The sequence below is a fragment of the Rutidosis leptorrhynchoides genome, chromosome 10 (assembly GCF_046630445.1).
Source record: "Rutidosis leptorrhynchoides isolate AG116_Rl617_1_P2 chromosome 10, CSIRO_AGI_Rlap_v1, whole genome shotgun sequence".
Taxonomy (NCBI): domain Eukaryota; kingdom Viridiplantae; phylum Streptophyta; class Magnoliopsida; order Asterales; family Asteraceae; genus Rutidosis; species Rutidosis leptorrhynchoides.
Genome location: NC_092342.1, coordinates 120,962,529 through 120,978,388, shown reverse-complemented (window position 1 = coordinate 120,978,388; position 15,860 = coordinate 120,962,529). Strand labels below are relative to the sequence as shown.

The 15,860-nt window shown below is 33.3% G+C and overlaps 1 protein-coding gene across 1 annotated transcript; it reads right to left on the bottom strand.

The window, feature by feature from the left end:
* Nucleotides 1-129: 129 nt before the first annotated feature.
* Nucleotides 130-5,135, bottom strand: LOC139870589 (uncharacterized). The gene is made up of 6 exons (XM_071858371.1): nucleotides 4,996-5,135; nucleotides 4,668-4,901; nucleotides 3,672-3,995; nucleotides 452-3,588; nucleotides 260-338; nucleotides 130-165 (listed from the first exon to the last, which is right to left on the bottom strand). Exons 1-6 carry the CDS (start codon nucleotides 5,008-5,010, stop codon nucleotides 130-132), a joined length of 3,825 nt encoding a protein of 1,274 aa, XP_071714472.1. The 5' UTR covers nucleotides 5,011-5,135.
* Nucleotides 5,136-15,860: the final 10,725 nt, after the last annotated feature.

Genomic DNA, 15,860 nt, shown 5'->3' with positions numbered 1-15,860 from the left:
GAATTAAGGTCTGTTAGACCAAAGTGGAGAGTAAACAGGCTTAGTGTATTATTGAAGTAACAAATTGAAATATAATAACCAACCCCCAACTGATAAGTTCAATATAGTTTTTATACCATGAATTTGATTCTACCCTTGTACATAACACATACAAACAAACGTACACTATTACACAACACATACAAATACTTACAAAATAACATAACCGAATCGATTATAGTTATTTTCATCACTCATTGCGATTAATTAAACCACTAACAGCTGACAAACCATCCATTGTAGTCTTCACCAACTTGTATGCCGCCTTCATTTCATCAATTGGAACCAACGGCAAATAACTGAATAAACTATAACCCTTTCCATCCATATACTTTTTTTTTTTTTGAACAGCCAAATTTTATAAACTACTCACTCTAGAAAGAAACTAGAAGAGCAACCACAAAAAACTTACAATGGCTTACAAAGCCAATCATTCTTAGAAATATTACATTTGCTTCTATATCTAATCCAATTAAACGAGAAATTACATATAGAATCAAAAAGATCTGCTTTCTTCATCTTGTTCTCACCAAAGATCACATTGTTCCTGTACCTCCACATAATCCACAAATAAGCAGCCATAATAATGAACATATGGTCCTTCACTCTTGCCGTAAAATTCCAATTGTTTAACCAAGCCAAACCTTGATTCCAAGAGCAAAAGTGAGGCATATCTGCATTAGTCCAAAGTTGCACTCTGGACCACACTTGAGATGCGATCGGACATTCAAACAAGACGTGCTCCGTTGATTCGACGCTGAATCCGCATGAAGGACAATCAATGTGCATAATTTCCAAGCCCTTTTTAGACAGATTGAGACGAGATGGAAGTTTATTCAACTCCACCCTCCACATAAAAATATTAACTTTGCGAGGAAGGGTGTTAATCCAACGAGTAGAATGGCCATTCGAAGGTAACAACATATTGTCTATCATCATTCTCCCATCTTTAACTAAATAACAGCTTTGTTTCGAGATAGTGCAAGCCCACGAATCCATTTGATCCCCCAACACGAAAGAATCGATAACCAACTTTAAATCTTGCAAAAGAGCCTGATGACGACAAGAAGTTAACTCCCGAGACCAGTCCCAAACCCAAACCCCATTGATGAACCTGTCTGCAATAGTACAATCACCATTCATATCAAGAGAAAAAATACGACCAAACCTGGAAGCAAGCGAGCAATCACCAATCCAAATATCTTTCCAAAATTTAGTGTTTGCGCCATTTCCCACCTTTCTCTTGAAGACATTATTGAGAATTATATTTTGAGTATGTAGATCAGACCAAGAAGAAGTGATGGAACCCCATGTACCACGCCTATTATGTCTGATCTGAGCGCCCGAATTCTCATCACCATGAATTACCTTGATAACTTTCACCCATAACGCCTTGCTGTCGGTCAACAATCGCCACCTCCATTTCAACAATAAAGCCAAGTTGAAAGCTTTTAAGCTCCCCACATTAAGGCCACCTTTAGAATATGGAGCTAGAACTTGTTGCCAATTAATCCACATCATCTTTCGCCCTTCTTCACCACCTCCCCAAAAAAATCTAGAACGTAAACTCTCCAATTTTTTAAGAACACCAACTGGGCATTTATATAATGAAAAAAAATAAATGCCCAAACTACCTAAAACAGATTTGATGAGCGTTAGACGTCCTCCCATAGATAACAAGTTACCTTTCCATCTGGATAACTTTTTAACAAATCGATCTTCCAACACCTTCCAGTTTTTCACTAACTTCATGTTGGCACCAAGAGGAAGCCCTAAATAATTAAGTGGAAAAGCACCAGCCATACAACCTGTTTGAGTAGCCATGATGCCTAATTCCACTTCCATAACACCCACACCATAAACCTTGGACTTATCTATGTTAATCTTCAATCCAGAAATATCATGAAACAAAGAGAACAACCTTATAATGTTCTCCATGTCCAAAGAATTCCATTCTGAAACAATCATAACGTCATCGGCGTAGAATAAATGAGACACGATAACCTCCGAATTAGCTATTCGAGCTCCCTGGATCAGACCTGAAGAAACATACTCATGCAATAAAATGTTTAGACCCTCCATGACAATTAAAAATAAAAAAGGACTTAAGGGATCCCCTTGTCGTGAACCCCTTAGAATAGGGAATTCACGAGTAGGACTACCGTTAATGATAACTGAAGATCTGGCCGACTTGAGACACATAAAAATCCAAGCAATCCAAGTCGAGCCGAAACCTAAACGCATCATCATATAATTCAAAAACTCCCAATTAACAGTATCGAATGCTTTCTCGAAGTCTACTTTAAATAACAGCATTTTCTTATTATTCTTCTTGTACCACTCTATGACTTCGTTAAGAATCAACGGACCGTCTAGAATTTGTCGACCTCTAATAAACGCCGTTTGTTCAGGGCTTATAATTTTGTCGATCACCTTAGCAAGACGAAGAGCTAGCAACTTAGCAATAATCTTATGAAATGCACCAATTAACGAGATCGGTCTAAAATCGTTTGTGTGCATAGGCTTGGTGCTTTTCGGGATTAGAGTAATAAAGGATGAAGTCGCACCCTTAGACAACGACCGACTATTAATAGCATTATTTACAGCTGATATAATATCAGCCTTCATAATCTCCCAAAAGTATTTGATAAAATGAAATGAAAACCCATCGGGCCCTGGTGTTTTCTGACTCCCACATGACCACACCGCCATTTTTATTTCCTGTTCCGTAAACTCACTTTCTAAGCTGACAACATCATCTCTATTCAGTGTAGAAAAAGGAGTTAGATTCGGAAACAGAACATCTGATTGCAGGGAAGAAAACTTGTTAGCGAAGAAATCAAAAAAATGATCTTTAATCTCTTTCGGATTGGAGTTCCACATACCATCGATGAGGATACCTTTGATTAGATTATGTTTTCGTTGATAATTAACCAAACCATGAAAAAATTGTGAATTTTCATCTCCCTCGATGTCCCACTTGATCCTTGATTTTTGTTGAATATCTAGATCATCCAGTTGAGAAATCTCTTCTACCTCAACGAAACTCTTTGTCCTCTCGTCTAACTCCTCGAGAGAGGCACAAGAGTTTTCCATTTTACATTCGATCTCGTTAATTCTCTCCTTTAACAAGTGAAGACGACTTTTGTCATTTAATCTATTTGCGACAACCCACGCCTTAATCTTTCGTTTTAGCCGTTTCATTTTCTCAAATAACCCCACGTTCATATCATGTTCTTTCCAAGCCGTGTCTACGAAATCTTTAAAACCATCTCTGTATAACCATGAGTTGAATACTTTGAACGGAATATGACCGAAATCCTTTCTATCCACTCGAAGAAATAAAGGAATGTGATCCGACCATCCCCTATTAAACGCCTCAACAGATAAATCCGGAATAGAGAGATTAACTTCTTGGGAAACAAAGAATCTATCAAGTAAACTCATCTTCGTTCCAGTTTTATTCATCCAAGAATATCTCCGATTGGCAAGCGGTAATTCAACTAGACCTTCTGCCGTCTCTGCACTCCCTTCTACTGAGGTTTCTCCCTTTTTGATCTTACTAGGTTTTCACTATTTGTTACTATATGTCAATTCACAATCCGATTGATTTAAATTGCGGGTTTTCACACCTTATTGTACCAATCAGATAAGTACTCTGCAACCGGTTCAAGCACTTTACTTAATGCATGTAACTTTGGGTATGTGTTGACATCATACCAAAATTTAGCTATTACTGGTATGCCTACAATCTTGAATGACACGTAAGCAGCTTGTAAAGCTGATTTTGTACCAACAATTTGAGCTTCCTTAATAATGTTTTGGGCTGCTGAGTTAACTGCTTGAAGTACAGGGTACTTTTTGGGCAAAGAATTTGTGATGTTGAATAATTTATCAGTTAGAGATTGGACCCTGGCGAAAAGCTTCTTGGCGAGAGATGGAGCGTACTTGTCGAACTGTTGACACGAAAATGAATTTTAGCATCTTCGACAGGTGACATTTGAAATGTATATAAGTGTTAATGTACAAAACATGTTATAGTTGGGGCTTTTTAGGAGTTTGGGTGATTTGAAAAGGTTGTGAGGAAGTTTGAAGAAAAAGGTTGTTATGGTGGGCCTTATGGGGGCGATATTAGCGGTGAAGAGGAGTTTATATAATCATATACAGAGTATGATAACACACAGGCATCAAAGCTCGGCAAAACGCCTTCTATTTGCACTTCGATCCCATGCAAAACGCCCCGTCAAACAAAAAAAAGGCCCACATGGCCACATGGGGCTTTTTGTTAGTGTAATTTTTCGTTAAAACTTGGGGATAACGCACCATAACAAGTATCTTAGACCAATTGTTATGGGGTGTTTTCCCAGATTTGTCAAAAAGAAAACGCCCAAAACTCTCGTTGTGGACATTTTTTCTTCCTTGGCCAGGGCGTTTTGCGTGGGATGAAAGGGCAAAAAGGGTGTTTTTTACTTAACTTCCCTTAACCGCTACTACAATGCCACATCACCACAAAGCCACCTGAACAATTTTTTCTATTGTCACACCACTTACAAAACTCCCACAAAGACCGAACGATCACGAGTAATTTTAAATTACTTTGTTATGAACACAATTGTGCATGCATGTACCTTATCATCAACAAACGCAAGAATCTGTTTAGGCAATCCCTTAAGTTTTTCATACACTGGCATCACGCTTGAGACCACTGCATTTTCAGCAGATATAATCGTCGTTTTGAGGACACCGGAGTTTTCTTTTGCAAAAGTGTACACATTTGAAAGTATAACAAAAAATGTCAATCCAATCTTTTCGATAAACCCGAGGTGTATCAGCTGTTCCTTCGTGTTTTGATCAACCTCCACCTGCATCAATAAAGACTGCGTTATATCAGAAATTTAAACTGATAATACTTGATGATCGATAGAAGTTGTGAGGAGAAGAAGATGATTGAGTAACCTCATTTGAATTCATTGTAGTGAGCTTTAGAATTTGGAAAAACGTACGTCACAAAAATTAAGAATATATCTATGTCACAAAAATCCTTTGCTCAAAAATGTATCTATGTCTATATCTATATAATTCAACCAAATAAAATGATAATTTTGTTATAATATGAGTACAAAAAGTCATATGGATGATAAATTTTAGTCAACTTTGTATAGCTTGTATAGTAATATTTTACACTATAAATAAGGCCTCTATGTTAGCCTTCAAAAAACACACTTTGATATATATTTCATATATATAAACTCTCTCTCTTTTCTTACTTATATGTATAAGTCTCTACTTAGTAAATAAGCCAAAGGTAGTTATAAACTACTAAATTACAACACGTTATCAGCACGATGAGCTTAGTGTAATCAAAGGATATCTCAAACAATCACGAGTCACTAATCAAGGTATGAAATTATTAATAATTTTCAGACTTGAATATATCAAATTTTGAACTACTAACATTTTGAACTACTAATTTTTATTAAGTTCTTAGTGCATTTGTATTGTTCTTATTATATGGTTGGCTCTGCCACCTAAATTATATATGGTCGACACTGTCGCCTAACTATCATTTATGTTTTCTAACTCTTATTAACTTCACTAACATTTATATTTATGTTATTTAAGTTATATATGGTCGGTTATACCGCCTGAATTATATTTTCAGTAATCTAACTCTTATTAACTTCACTAACATTTATATTTATGTTAATAAGACCTTATGATTGTACGCAACACGTCATTTGACAACACGGTACTTTATGTACGCAATACGTCATTTGACAACACGGTACCATGGGTCGAGATTAATTCCGATCAATACGAATACGATGGGGTCTTTATATGTTATCTAACATTTATGATTACTTATGCAATTAATCATTATTTATTTTATGCATACTAATATTTATTCTTAAATTTATAAATCTTAAAAGTTAAAATAAGAAAAAGTAGTTTGTACTTTTATTAAAAGTAAATCTTAAAAGTTAAAATACAAAAAGTAGTTTGTATTTTTATTAAAAGTAAATCTTAAAAGTTAAAATAAGAAAAAGTAGTTTGTACTTTTATTAAAAGTTAAAATACAAAAAGTAGTTTGTATTTTTATTAAAAGTAAATCTTAAAAGTTAAAATAAGAAAAAGTAGTTTGTACTTTTATTAAAAGTAAATCTTAAAAGTTAAAATACAAAAAGTAGTTTGTATTTTTATTAAAAGTAAATCTTAAAAGTTAAAATACAAAAAGTAGTTTGTATTTTTATTAAAAGTAAATCTTAAAAGTTAAAATAAGAAAAAGTAGTTTGTACTTTTATTAAAAGTAAATCTTAAAAGTTAAAATACAAAAAGTAGTTTGTATTTTTATTAAAAGTAAATCTTAAAAGTTAAAATAAGAAAAAGTAGTTTGTATTTTTATTAAAAGTAAATCTTAAAAGTTAAAATCAGAAAAAAGTATTTTGTATTTTTATTAAAAGTAAATCTTAAAAGTTAAAATAAGAAAAAAAGGAATGGTAACATGGAGTAGCTTTTTGTCAAAAATGAAGTATTAAAAATGAAGTGGTCTCCTTCTATAATTAAAAAAAATATACTTCCATCAAATGAATTTTTTTTGTGGCCGACAATTCCAAACACGAGTCAGTGTTTAGTTTATCAAGAATATCTCTTGCTTTGGTGAAAGGTCACGATCACGATATCGGGTGTTGTGAAAGAATTAAAAAATTGGTCAAGTGGCCTTTTAAAAACTAGAAAGTTTTTTTTTTTTTTAAACAAAAAGTTTTTTTATATATTTATAATTTACGGGTAACGTATAAAAAAAAGGAAGTTTTTTTTTTAAACAAAGAAAGTGTTTAAATGAGTTTTACAGAAAGGGGGGAAGCAAAGTAAAAAAAAAAAAAAAAAAACTTTTTTCCAAACTTGTCAAATGTTTTGTTAAAAACGTGACCGTTGAAAAAAGGAGGTTGAATAATAAAACTTAAAAAAAATAAATTTTTTTTTTTAAGAGTGTGCATCAAAATGGCCCGTTTAATAATGGGGAGTTAAAAGGATAGTCAAATTGTTTCAACGAACAAGGGTTCAAATGGATGTTTCTTTAAAAAAAAAATCCGCGAGTACGGGTGATGGATCCAATGAATCCGCATCCACGACCCGCGGGTGCTATCCCCAATTGTGACAAGTACAAATCAACTAAAAGTCTAAAAGATAAATGCTCTTATAGGGACCAAATGTTCACAATAATTGCCTAAGCTAGATATGAAACAAATAGTTCATCAAGAAAAAAAAAATGCATCTAAAGCTTCTACTGAAAATTAATGTGCAAGGTACAACATATAACTATATGGTCAAATTCATTTGAGTCTTCGAAGTCACAAGTATATGATGTATATATATTACTCAATTAACAAAATAGTAAATCGAAATTAATTCATATGAATAGTAAAACGAAATTAATTAATTTACTATTCACATAAAAAGCGCATATGATGAAGAGCGCGGCGCATATGATAAAAAGCGAATATGATGAAAAGCGCAGCGCATATGATGAAAAGCGCATATGATTAAAAGCGCATATGGTGAAAAACAAAGCGCATATGATTAAAAGCGCATATGGTGAAAAACACAGCGCATATGATTAAAAGCGTATATGGTGAAAAGGATATATAATGAAAAAGCACATATGGTGATTTATGAAAAAAAAAAAAAAACACACATATGGTGATTAATGGAAAGCACATATAGTGATTAATGAAAAGTATATTGTGAAAAAGAATCACAAATGTTTCTTGAAAAAATTCAAGGTAAGATATATGAACCAATTCATCCATCATGTGAACCATTTTGATATTTCATGGTTCTAATAGACGCATCTAGCGGATGGTCTCATATTTGTATATTATCAAGCCGTAATATGGCATTTGCAAAGTTTCTTGCACAAATTCTTAAATTAAGAACACATTATTCTGATTACACCATTAAAAGGATGAGACTTGATAATGCTGGTGAGTTAACATCTCAAGCATTTAATGATCATTATATATCTACAGGGATTGTTGTTGAACATCCAGTTGCTCATGTGCATACACAAAATTGGTTTAGCTGAATCAATAGATAAACGCTTGCAGCTAATAACTAGACAATTGATAATGAGTACAAAACTCTCAATATTTATATGTGGACATGTAAATTTACATGCTGCGACATTAATTCGCATTATACCATGTGGAAGTCATAAATATTTTCACTTACTACTTGATTTTGGCCAAGAGCCAAATATTTTCTACCTTAGAGCATTAGTTGTGCAGTGTATGTTCCAATTATATCACCACAGCACAATAAAATGGTTTTTCAAAGAAAGATGGTAATATATTTTGGATATAAAACATCTTCAATCATAAGATATACTGAACCCATGATGGGTGATGTTTTTACAGCACGTTTTGCTGATTGTCATTTTAATAAAACATTGTTCCCTAGATTAGGGGGTGAAGTAAAAAAATAAATAAATAAAATGATGCTTCATGATGTGAACATCAATTAAGGTATATTGAACTCGCACAAAAGAATGTGAAACGAAAGTTCAAAAATAATGCATATGCAAGAACTTGCAAATTAATTACTTTATGCATTTACAGATATAAAAAAAGTGACTAAATCATATGTACCAGCGATAAATGCTCCAACTCGAACTGAAATTCCAAAAGCTGGCAATAATGTCATTGTTGAGTCTTTGCTACGCATCAAACGTGGAAGATCAATTGGTTCCGAAGATAAAAATCCTCGAAAAAGAAAATCAGCTGATAATGAGGTAAAAGAAAGTGTTCAAGAAGAACCACAAATCAATATTCCTTCTGCAGAGGATATTGATAAATGTAAATACATAAATTGCGATAAATTATGCAATATTATGGAACCGAAATGAAATGAAAAATCTTGATGAAATATTTTCATATAATATTACAATGACATCATGAATAAAGATGATGATCTAGAACCAAAATCTGTCATTGAATATCAAAATAGACATGATTGAGCTCAATGGAAAGGAGAAATACGAGCTGAATTAGAATCGCTCAATAAAAGAAAAGTTTTCGGATTAATCGTTATCACTTTTAAAGATGTGAAACGTATGGGATACAAATGAATTTTTATCCGAAAAAGAAATGTGCAAATGAAGTTACAAGGCAAAACTAGACTTGTAACTCAAAATTTCCCACAAAGACCGAAAATGAATTATGAGGAAAACATATCCTCCTGTAATGGATATAATTACTTATTAGATACTTAATCAACCTGGTAGTTACTTAAATGCATCTCATGGATGTTGTAACTACTTATCTGTATGGATCACTTGATAGTGATATACATGAATATACCTGAAGGGTTTAAGGTATCATAAGCATCTAATGCAAAATCCAAGGGAATGTATTCTATTAAATCACAAAGATTTTTATATGGGTCTATACAATTGGGACGTATGTGGTATAACTGATTAAGTGATTACTTGATAAGAAAAGTGTATACATATAAACTTATTTGCACATGTGTTTTTATTATGAAAAACAATGATCGGATATATATCGTAGTTATTTATGTCAATGTTCTTAACATCATATGAACAAATAAAGAGATCTATGAAATCATAAAGATCTTGAAAAAACCAAGTATTACCTTGGAGTGCAAATTGAACATATGCCTAATGGTTAACTTGTACATTAAACAACTTATACCGAAAAATTTTAAAACATTTTTTTTTAAAAAACAAACTCATTGTTGTTAGATCACTCAATATTGACACTGATCTATTTCATCCCTGCGAAGATCATGAAAATCTTAATAGATCAGAAGTTCCATATTTTAGTGCAATTGAGGTTCTTATGTATCTTATAAATTATACAAGACCTGACATTTCTCTTGCAGTTAATTTGTTGGCAAGATTCAGCTCAACTTCTACAAAAAAAAAAGGACATTGAAATGGGATCAAGCAGATATTTTGATACCCTTGAGGAACTGCTGATTTAAAATTATTTTATTCTAACGCTTAAAAACAAGATTTGGTTAATTATGTATATGCAGGTCATTCATTAAATCCTCATAAAGATAAATCTCAAACTCAGTATGTATTCCTAAATGGAGAATGCTATAAAAGACCAACAACTATCTTCACCAACAACTGTATATGAAGATAATGCAGCTTGCATAATACAAATGAAAGAAGAGTATCAAAAGTGACAGAACAAAATATAAATGCTGACGAGGCGCCAAAGCCATAGACGGTCTAAACGGTCATAAGTTTGATGGAAACGAATGGTATGTTGGTAAGGCTCAGAAAAGACTAAAAGGGAATAGGAATTGAAATAAGGGTTTAAGCAAACCATGAAGGAGACTGTAGACAAGTCACAAGGGCTAAACTTGTACATAAAAGATTTAGATGATAAAGTTTCAGATGAAAACCTCATATTCTTCTCATATAAGACAACCAGATTAAAATGAGATACGTTCAATTAACAACTCTGCTGATCTTTATACCAAAGCACTGTCAACCGCTGTTTTCAGAACACACGTTCACAATATTGGCATGGAGCAAGTTCAAAATATGTGACGACTCAGCGATGTCTACTTGAGGGGGAGTCAACTCTACACTGCACTCTTTTTCCCTTGACTAAAGTTTTTATCCCACTGGGTTTTTCTTTAGCAAGGTTTTTAATGAGACAGTACTAGTTGCACTCTAATAAAATTGGTCATCCAAGGGGGAGTGTTATAATATGAGTACAAAAAGTCATATGGATGATAAATTTTAGTCAACTTTGTATAGCTTGTATAGTAATATTTTACACTATAAATAAGGCCTCTATGTTAGCCTTCAAAAAACACACTTTGATATATATTTCATATATATAAACTCTCTCTCTTTTCTTACTTATATGTATAAGTCTCTACTTAGTAAATAAGCCAAAGGTAGTTATAAACTACTAAATTACAACAAATTTAACTTAATTTTATATGTGGTTTTAAATATGTTTATCCATTATCCACTATTTAATTTTATATGTGGTTTTAAATATGTTTATCCATTATCCACTATTAAACGAACAAAATATTAAGAAATGTTGGAGGTTTTATTGAAATTTCGTGTAGGGTAAAATAATCGATAGCCAGATAAATCATTGAATCGTGGTATCACTTTTCGAAAGTAATTATTCGACCCTTATTGCCTGGGTTACACGAATATCACTTTGGGATAAGACAGAGATTAGTTCTTGTTATTGGCAGTAAACAAGAACTCTTTTGCATAAGAGTATTAAGGTGTTTTTGTATCTATTTTTTCTCATGAATGATAGTCCTTATTTATAGGCACCCAAAAACAAGTATTATTCCACGATGGAGATGTTTCACTAACTAATTTCCTTTTCAAATCTAAAACAAATCCTTTTCATAGTTGTTTGTTTTATTTCCAACAACCAAATCAAGGAAATCGATTAAATCCTTTTCATAAAATTCAATTTCCTTTTCAAATCTAAAACAAATCCTTTTCATAAAGTTGTTTGTTTTATTTCCAACAACCAAATCAAGGAAATCGATTAAATCCTTTTCATAAAATTCAATTTCCTTTTCAAATCTAAAACAAATCCTTTTCATAAAGTTCAATTTCCTTTTCAAATCTAAAACAAATCTTTTTCATAAAGTTTTTTGTTTTATTTCCAACAACCAAATCAAGGAAATCGGTTAAATCATTTTCATAAAGTTGTTTGTTTTATTTTCAACAACCAAATCAAGGAAATCGATTAAATCCTTTTCATAAAGTTGTTTGTTTTATTTCCACGATGGAGATGTTTCACCTAGTGCATGAATAATACTTCCGTAATCACTCAAATTTGTGATAATGAAAAATCACTTTCGGGTTCGGGTAATCTATCACTTAATGGGTGTACACTCCGTACCTCCTAACCCATTTACAAGTGTAGATTAAATCCCTCAATTACACTAAATTTCTAACAATCCTCCCCAATTTAGTGCAATTCGTTTCATGAGAATTAAACAAATTAAAACAAAAACTCATGCATAAATGAAAATATCTTGAAGATTGAATTTTCACCTTAGTACATTACACATTCCAAATATTCGAGAATCAGGGTGTTCTAAGAATTGAACCCTTCAACCCATTTGAATAACTGAAAATAATATACACATAAGTTTTCAAATACTCTAAAGCTATCCTGACACTTTACAAGCCATGTGTCCATATCCTTTCATGAATGTATCCAAAGCTAAAAGTCCAAGCTTTGTTGAAGCGGCAAAACTTCACATTCACATAGGTAGTTCACTTCAGTCATGCACCTGCTCTTGCACTTTTTCAAATAAACTGTTAAGAAGCTAGACTTCAACCTCACCTTCAGCAGGTCCGAGTACATAACTTACCTTGGGATGATATAAAATTTATGTACTCCAAATTTCTAAGTATAAGCCTTCCGCATTGAATTCAACTTCTAATTTTCATTGGAAGGGAATTGGGTATCTTATAATTAGACATTTATGTGGACTTTAAACCCATCCCCACAGTAGACTTGTCAACCAAGTCTCTTGCCAATCCCTTCGTCAAGTGATCAGCTAAATTCTGTTGTGACCTCACGAACACTATAGAAATCACCCCAATCATGATGAGTTCACGAATCATGCTATGTCTGACACCTAAGTGTCTAGACTTTCCATTGTACATCTAGCTATAAGCCTTTGCCAATGTCGCAGCACTATCACAATGGATAGACATGGGTGCTATAGGTTTAGGCCATAATGGTATCTCATGGATCGAGTTTCTAAGCCATTCTGCTTCTTTACCAGAAGCAGCTAAAGCAACAAACTCAGATTCCATCGTTGAGTCTGTAATACATGTCTGCTTCTTAGAAGCCCATGAAATAGCACCTCCCCCAAGCAAGAACACCCAACCACTCGTTGAAGAATGATCTTCAATATTGGTTATCCAACTCGCATCAGAATATCCTTCTATTACCGAAGGAAACCCATTATAAGATAAACTATAGTCCATAGTTTTCTTCAAGTACTTCAGTACCGGCCTAATTGCTTGCCAGTGATGAGTACTAGGATTACTAGTATATCTACTCAGTTTTTCCACAGCAAAAGCAATATCCGGCCTTGTACAAGTCATGGCGTACATCAAACAGCCAATCACCTGAGAATACTCAAGTTGTGATACAGCTTCACCTTGATTAGGCATAAGCTTCTCACTTGGATAAACAGGGGTACTCACAGGAGTACATTCAAAGCAATTGAACTTTTTCAACACCTTCTCAACATAATGAGATTGACAAATCGAAATTCCTTTGCTTTCACGTTTGATCCTAATGCCAAGGATAACGTCAGCCTCCCCCATATATTTCATGGAGAATTTTGATGACAAAAATTCTTTTGTTAAATCAACCTAACTTTGGCCAGTCCCAAAGATTAACATGTCATCAACATATAGACAAATTATAACTCCTTTACCAGAATCATCAAATTTGCTATATACACATTTATCTGCTTGGTTTAATTTAAAACCACTAGATAAAACCACTTCATCAAATTTCTGATGCCATTGCTTAGGTGCTTGTTTCAAACCATATAAGGACTTCACAAGTTTGCACACCTTGCCTTCATTACCTGGCATGACAAAGCCTTGAGGTTGGTTCATATAAACCTCCTCATCCAATTCACCATTCAAGAATGCTGTCTTCACATCCATCTGGTGAATAACCAGATTGTGAATTGTAGCCAAAGCAATCAACAGTCTAATGGTAGTGATACGTGCCACGGGAGCATAAGTATCAAAATAGTCAATTCCAGACTTTTGTCTAAAGCCTTGAATGACTAACCTTGCCTTGAACTTTTCAATAGTTCCATCTACCTTCATCTTCTTTTTGAAGATCCATTTGCAACCTAAAGGTTTGCAATCAGGAGGTAGATCAGCTAACACCCAAGTGTTATTGCCCATGATAGAATCCATCTCATCATTAATTGCCTCTTTCCAGAATGCAACATCCTGAGACCTCATTGCTTCATCATATGTTTTAGGATCATCATCAACATTGAAACAATACGAATATTGGGTAGAAACATCATCCCTAGAACCTTCAATTAAGTATAACTGAAAATCAGGTCCAAATGATTTAGGTTTCCCTTTTCTTTTGCTTTTTCGAATCTCAAGTGACTGATCAACAGCCTTTTTCAGAGACTTCATCATTACAATCCTTATTAATTCCATTGTTACTTGGAATCATATCCTTTGGTCTAGGTATAGATGAAAATCAATTTTCATCAAAGATTGCATCCCTTGATTCAATCACAGAATTAATTGAGACAAACTCATTAGGCTCTATAACATAGAACCTATACGCCTTGGAATGTTCAACATATCCAATAAATATGCAATCTATACCTCTTTCACCCAAACTTTTTTTTCTTGGGATCAGGCAGTCTTACAACAGCCCTACAACCCCATACCCGAAGATAGTTCAAGTTAGGTTTTCTTTTATTCCAAAGTTCATAAGGTGTAATCTTGTTCCTTTTGTTAGGAACTCTATTAAGCAAATAACAAGCTGTTAATATAGCTTCTCCCCAAAATCCCTTACTTAAACCCGAATAGGATAACATGGAATTAACCATCTCTTTGAGGACCCTATTCTTCCTCTCAGATATACCATTTTGTTGTGGAGTATAAGGAGTTGTGGTCTCATGGATAATACCAACGGATTGGAAATACAATTGGTCAATGTATTCACCTCCCCTATCCGTTCTAAGTCTTTTAATCAATGCCTTTTATTGTAATTCTACTTCAGTTTTAAATATTTTAAATTTATCTAATGCTTCATTCTTCGTATGTAACAAATAAACATAGCAAAACCTAGAAGCATCATCAATAAAAGTCACAAAATATTTCTTGTTCCCTAAAGTATGAGTTGCATGCAAATCACATAAATCACTATGTATTAATTTCAAAATCTCAGTATCACGATGTATATTTTGAAAAGGTTTCTTAGTGATCTTTATCAACATACACGTTTTACAATTTTCATTGTTCATATCAAAGGCCGGTATTAATCCATCTTTAGACATATCTTGCATTCTTTTAAAGTGTACATGTCCTAGTCTAGCATGCCAAAGAGTAGAATTATTTATGCTAGTAGTAGACATACAAGCAATATCAACACTTACATGTTCAATGTTTAGTCTAAATATTCCATTACTCAAATAACCAAATCCAACAAATAAACTATTTTTAGATAGAACAAACTTGTCAGATTCAATAACTTGCTTGTAATCACAATTATTCAACATACTACTTGAAACCAAATTTTTCCTAATTTGTGGTACATGCAAAACATTAAACAAAGAAACAATCTTTCCAGAACTAAAACTTAAATCCACACGACCACGTCCATGAATAGAGGCTGTTGACTCATTTCCCATATGAAGAATTGATCCATCAATCACCGACTCATAAGTCTTGAACCAACATCTATCCTTACATACATGAATAGTAGCTCCAGAGTCAACTCACCACGCAACATCATCATCCTGCACAAAACAAATCTCAGATATATACGAAACATAATAATTCTCAATTGAATTATTAAATATATTCTGACCTTTCGGGGCTTGGTTGTTCGAACCATTGCCCAAACCATTTGTGCTAGATCCCTTAGCATTGTTAGTGCCAAAAATAACCTTGCAATCCCTCTTCAAGTGTCCAGAATTACCACACTTCCAACAAGTCAATTTAGACTTCTTATTAGGATCAACTTTGTTATTACCTTGATGTTTACGTTTTCCCCTTTTGTCATTAT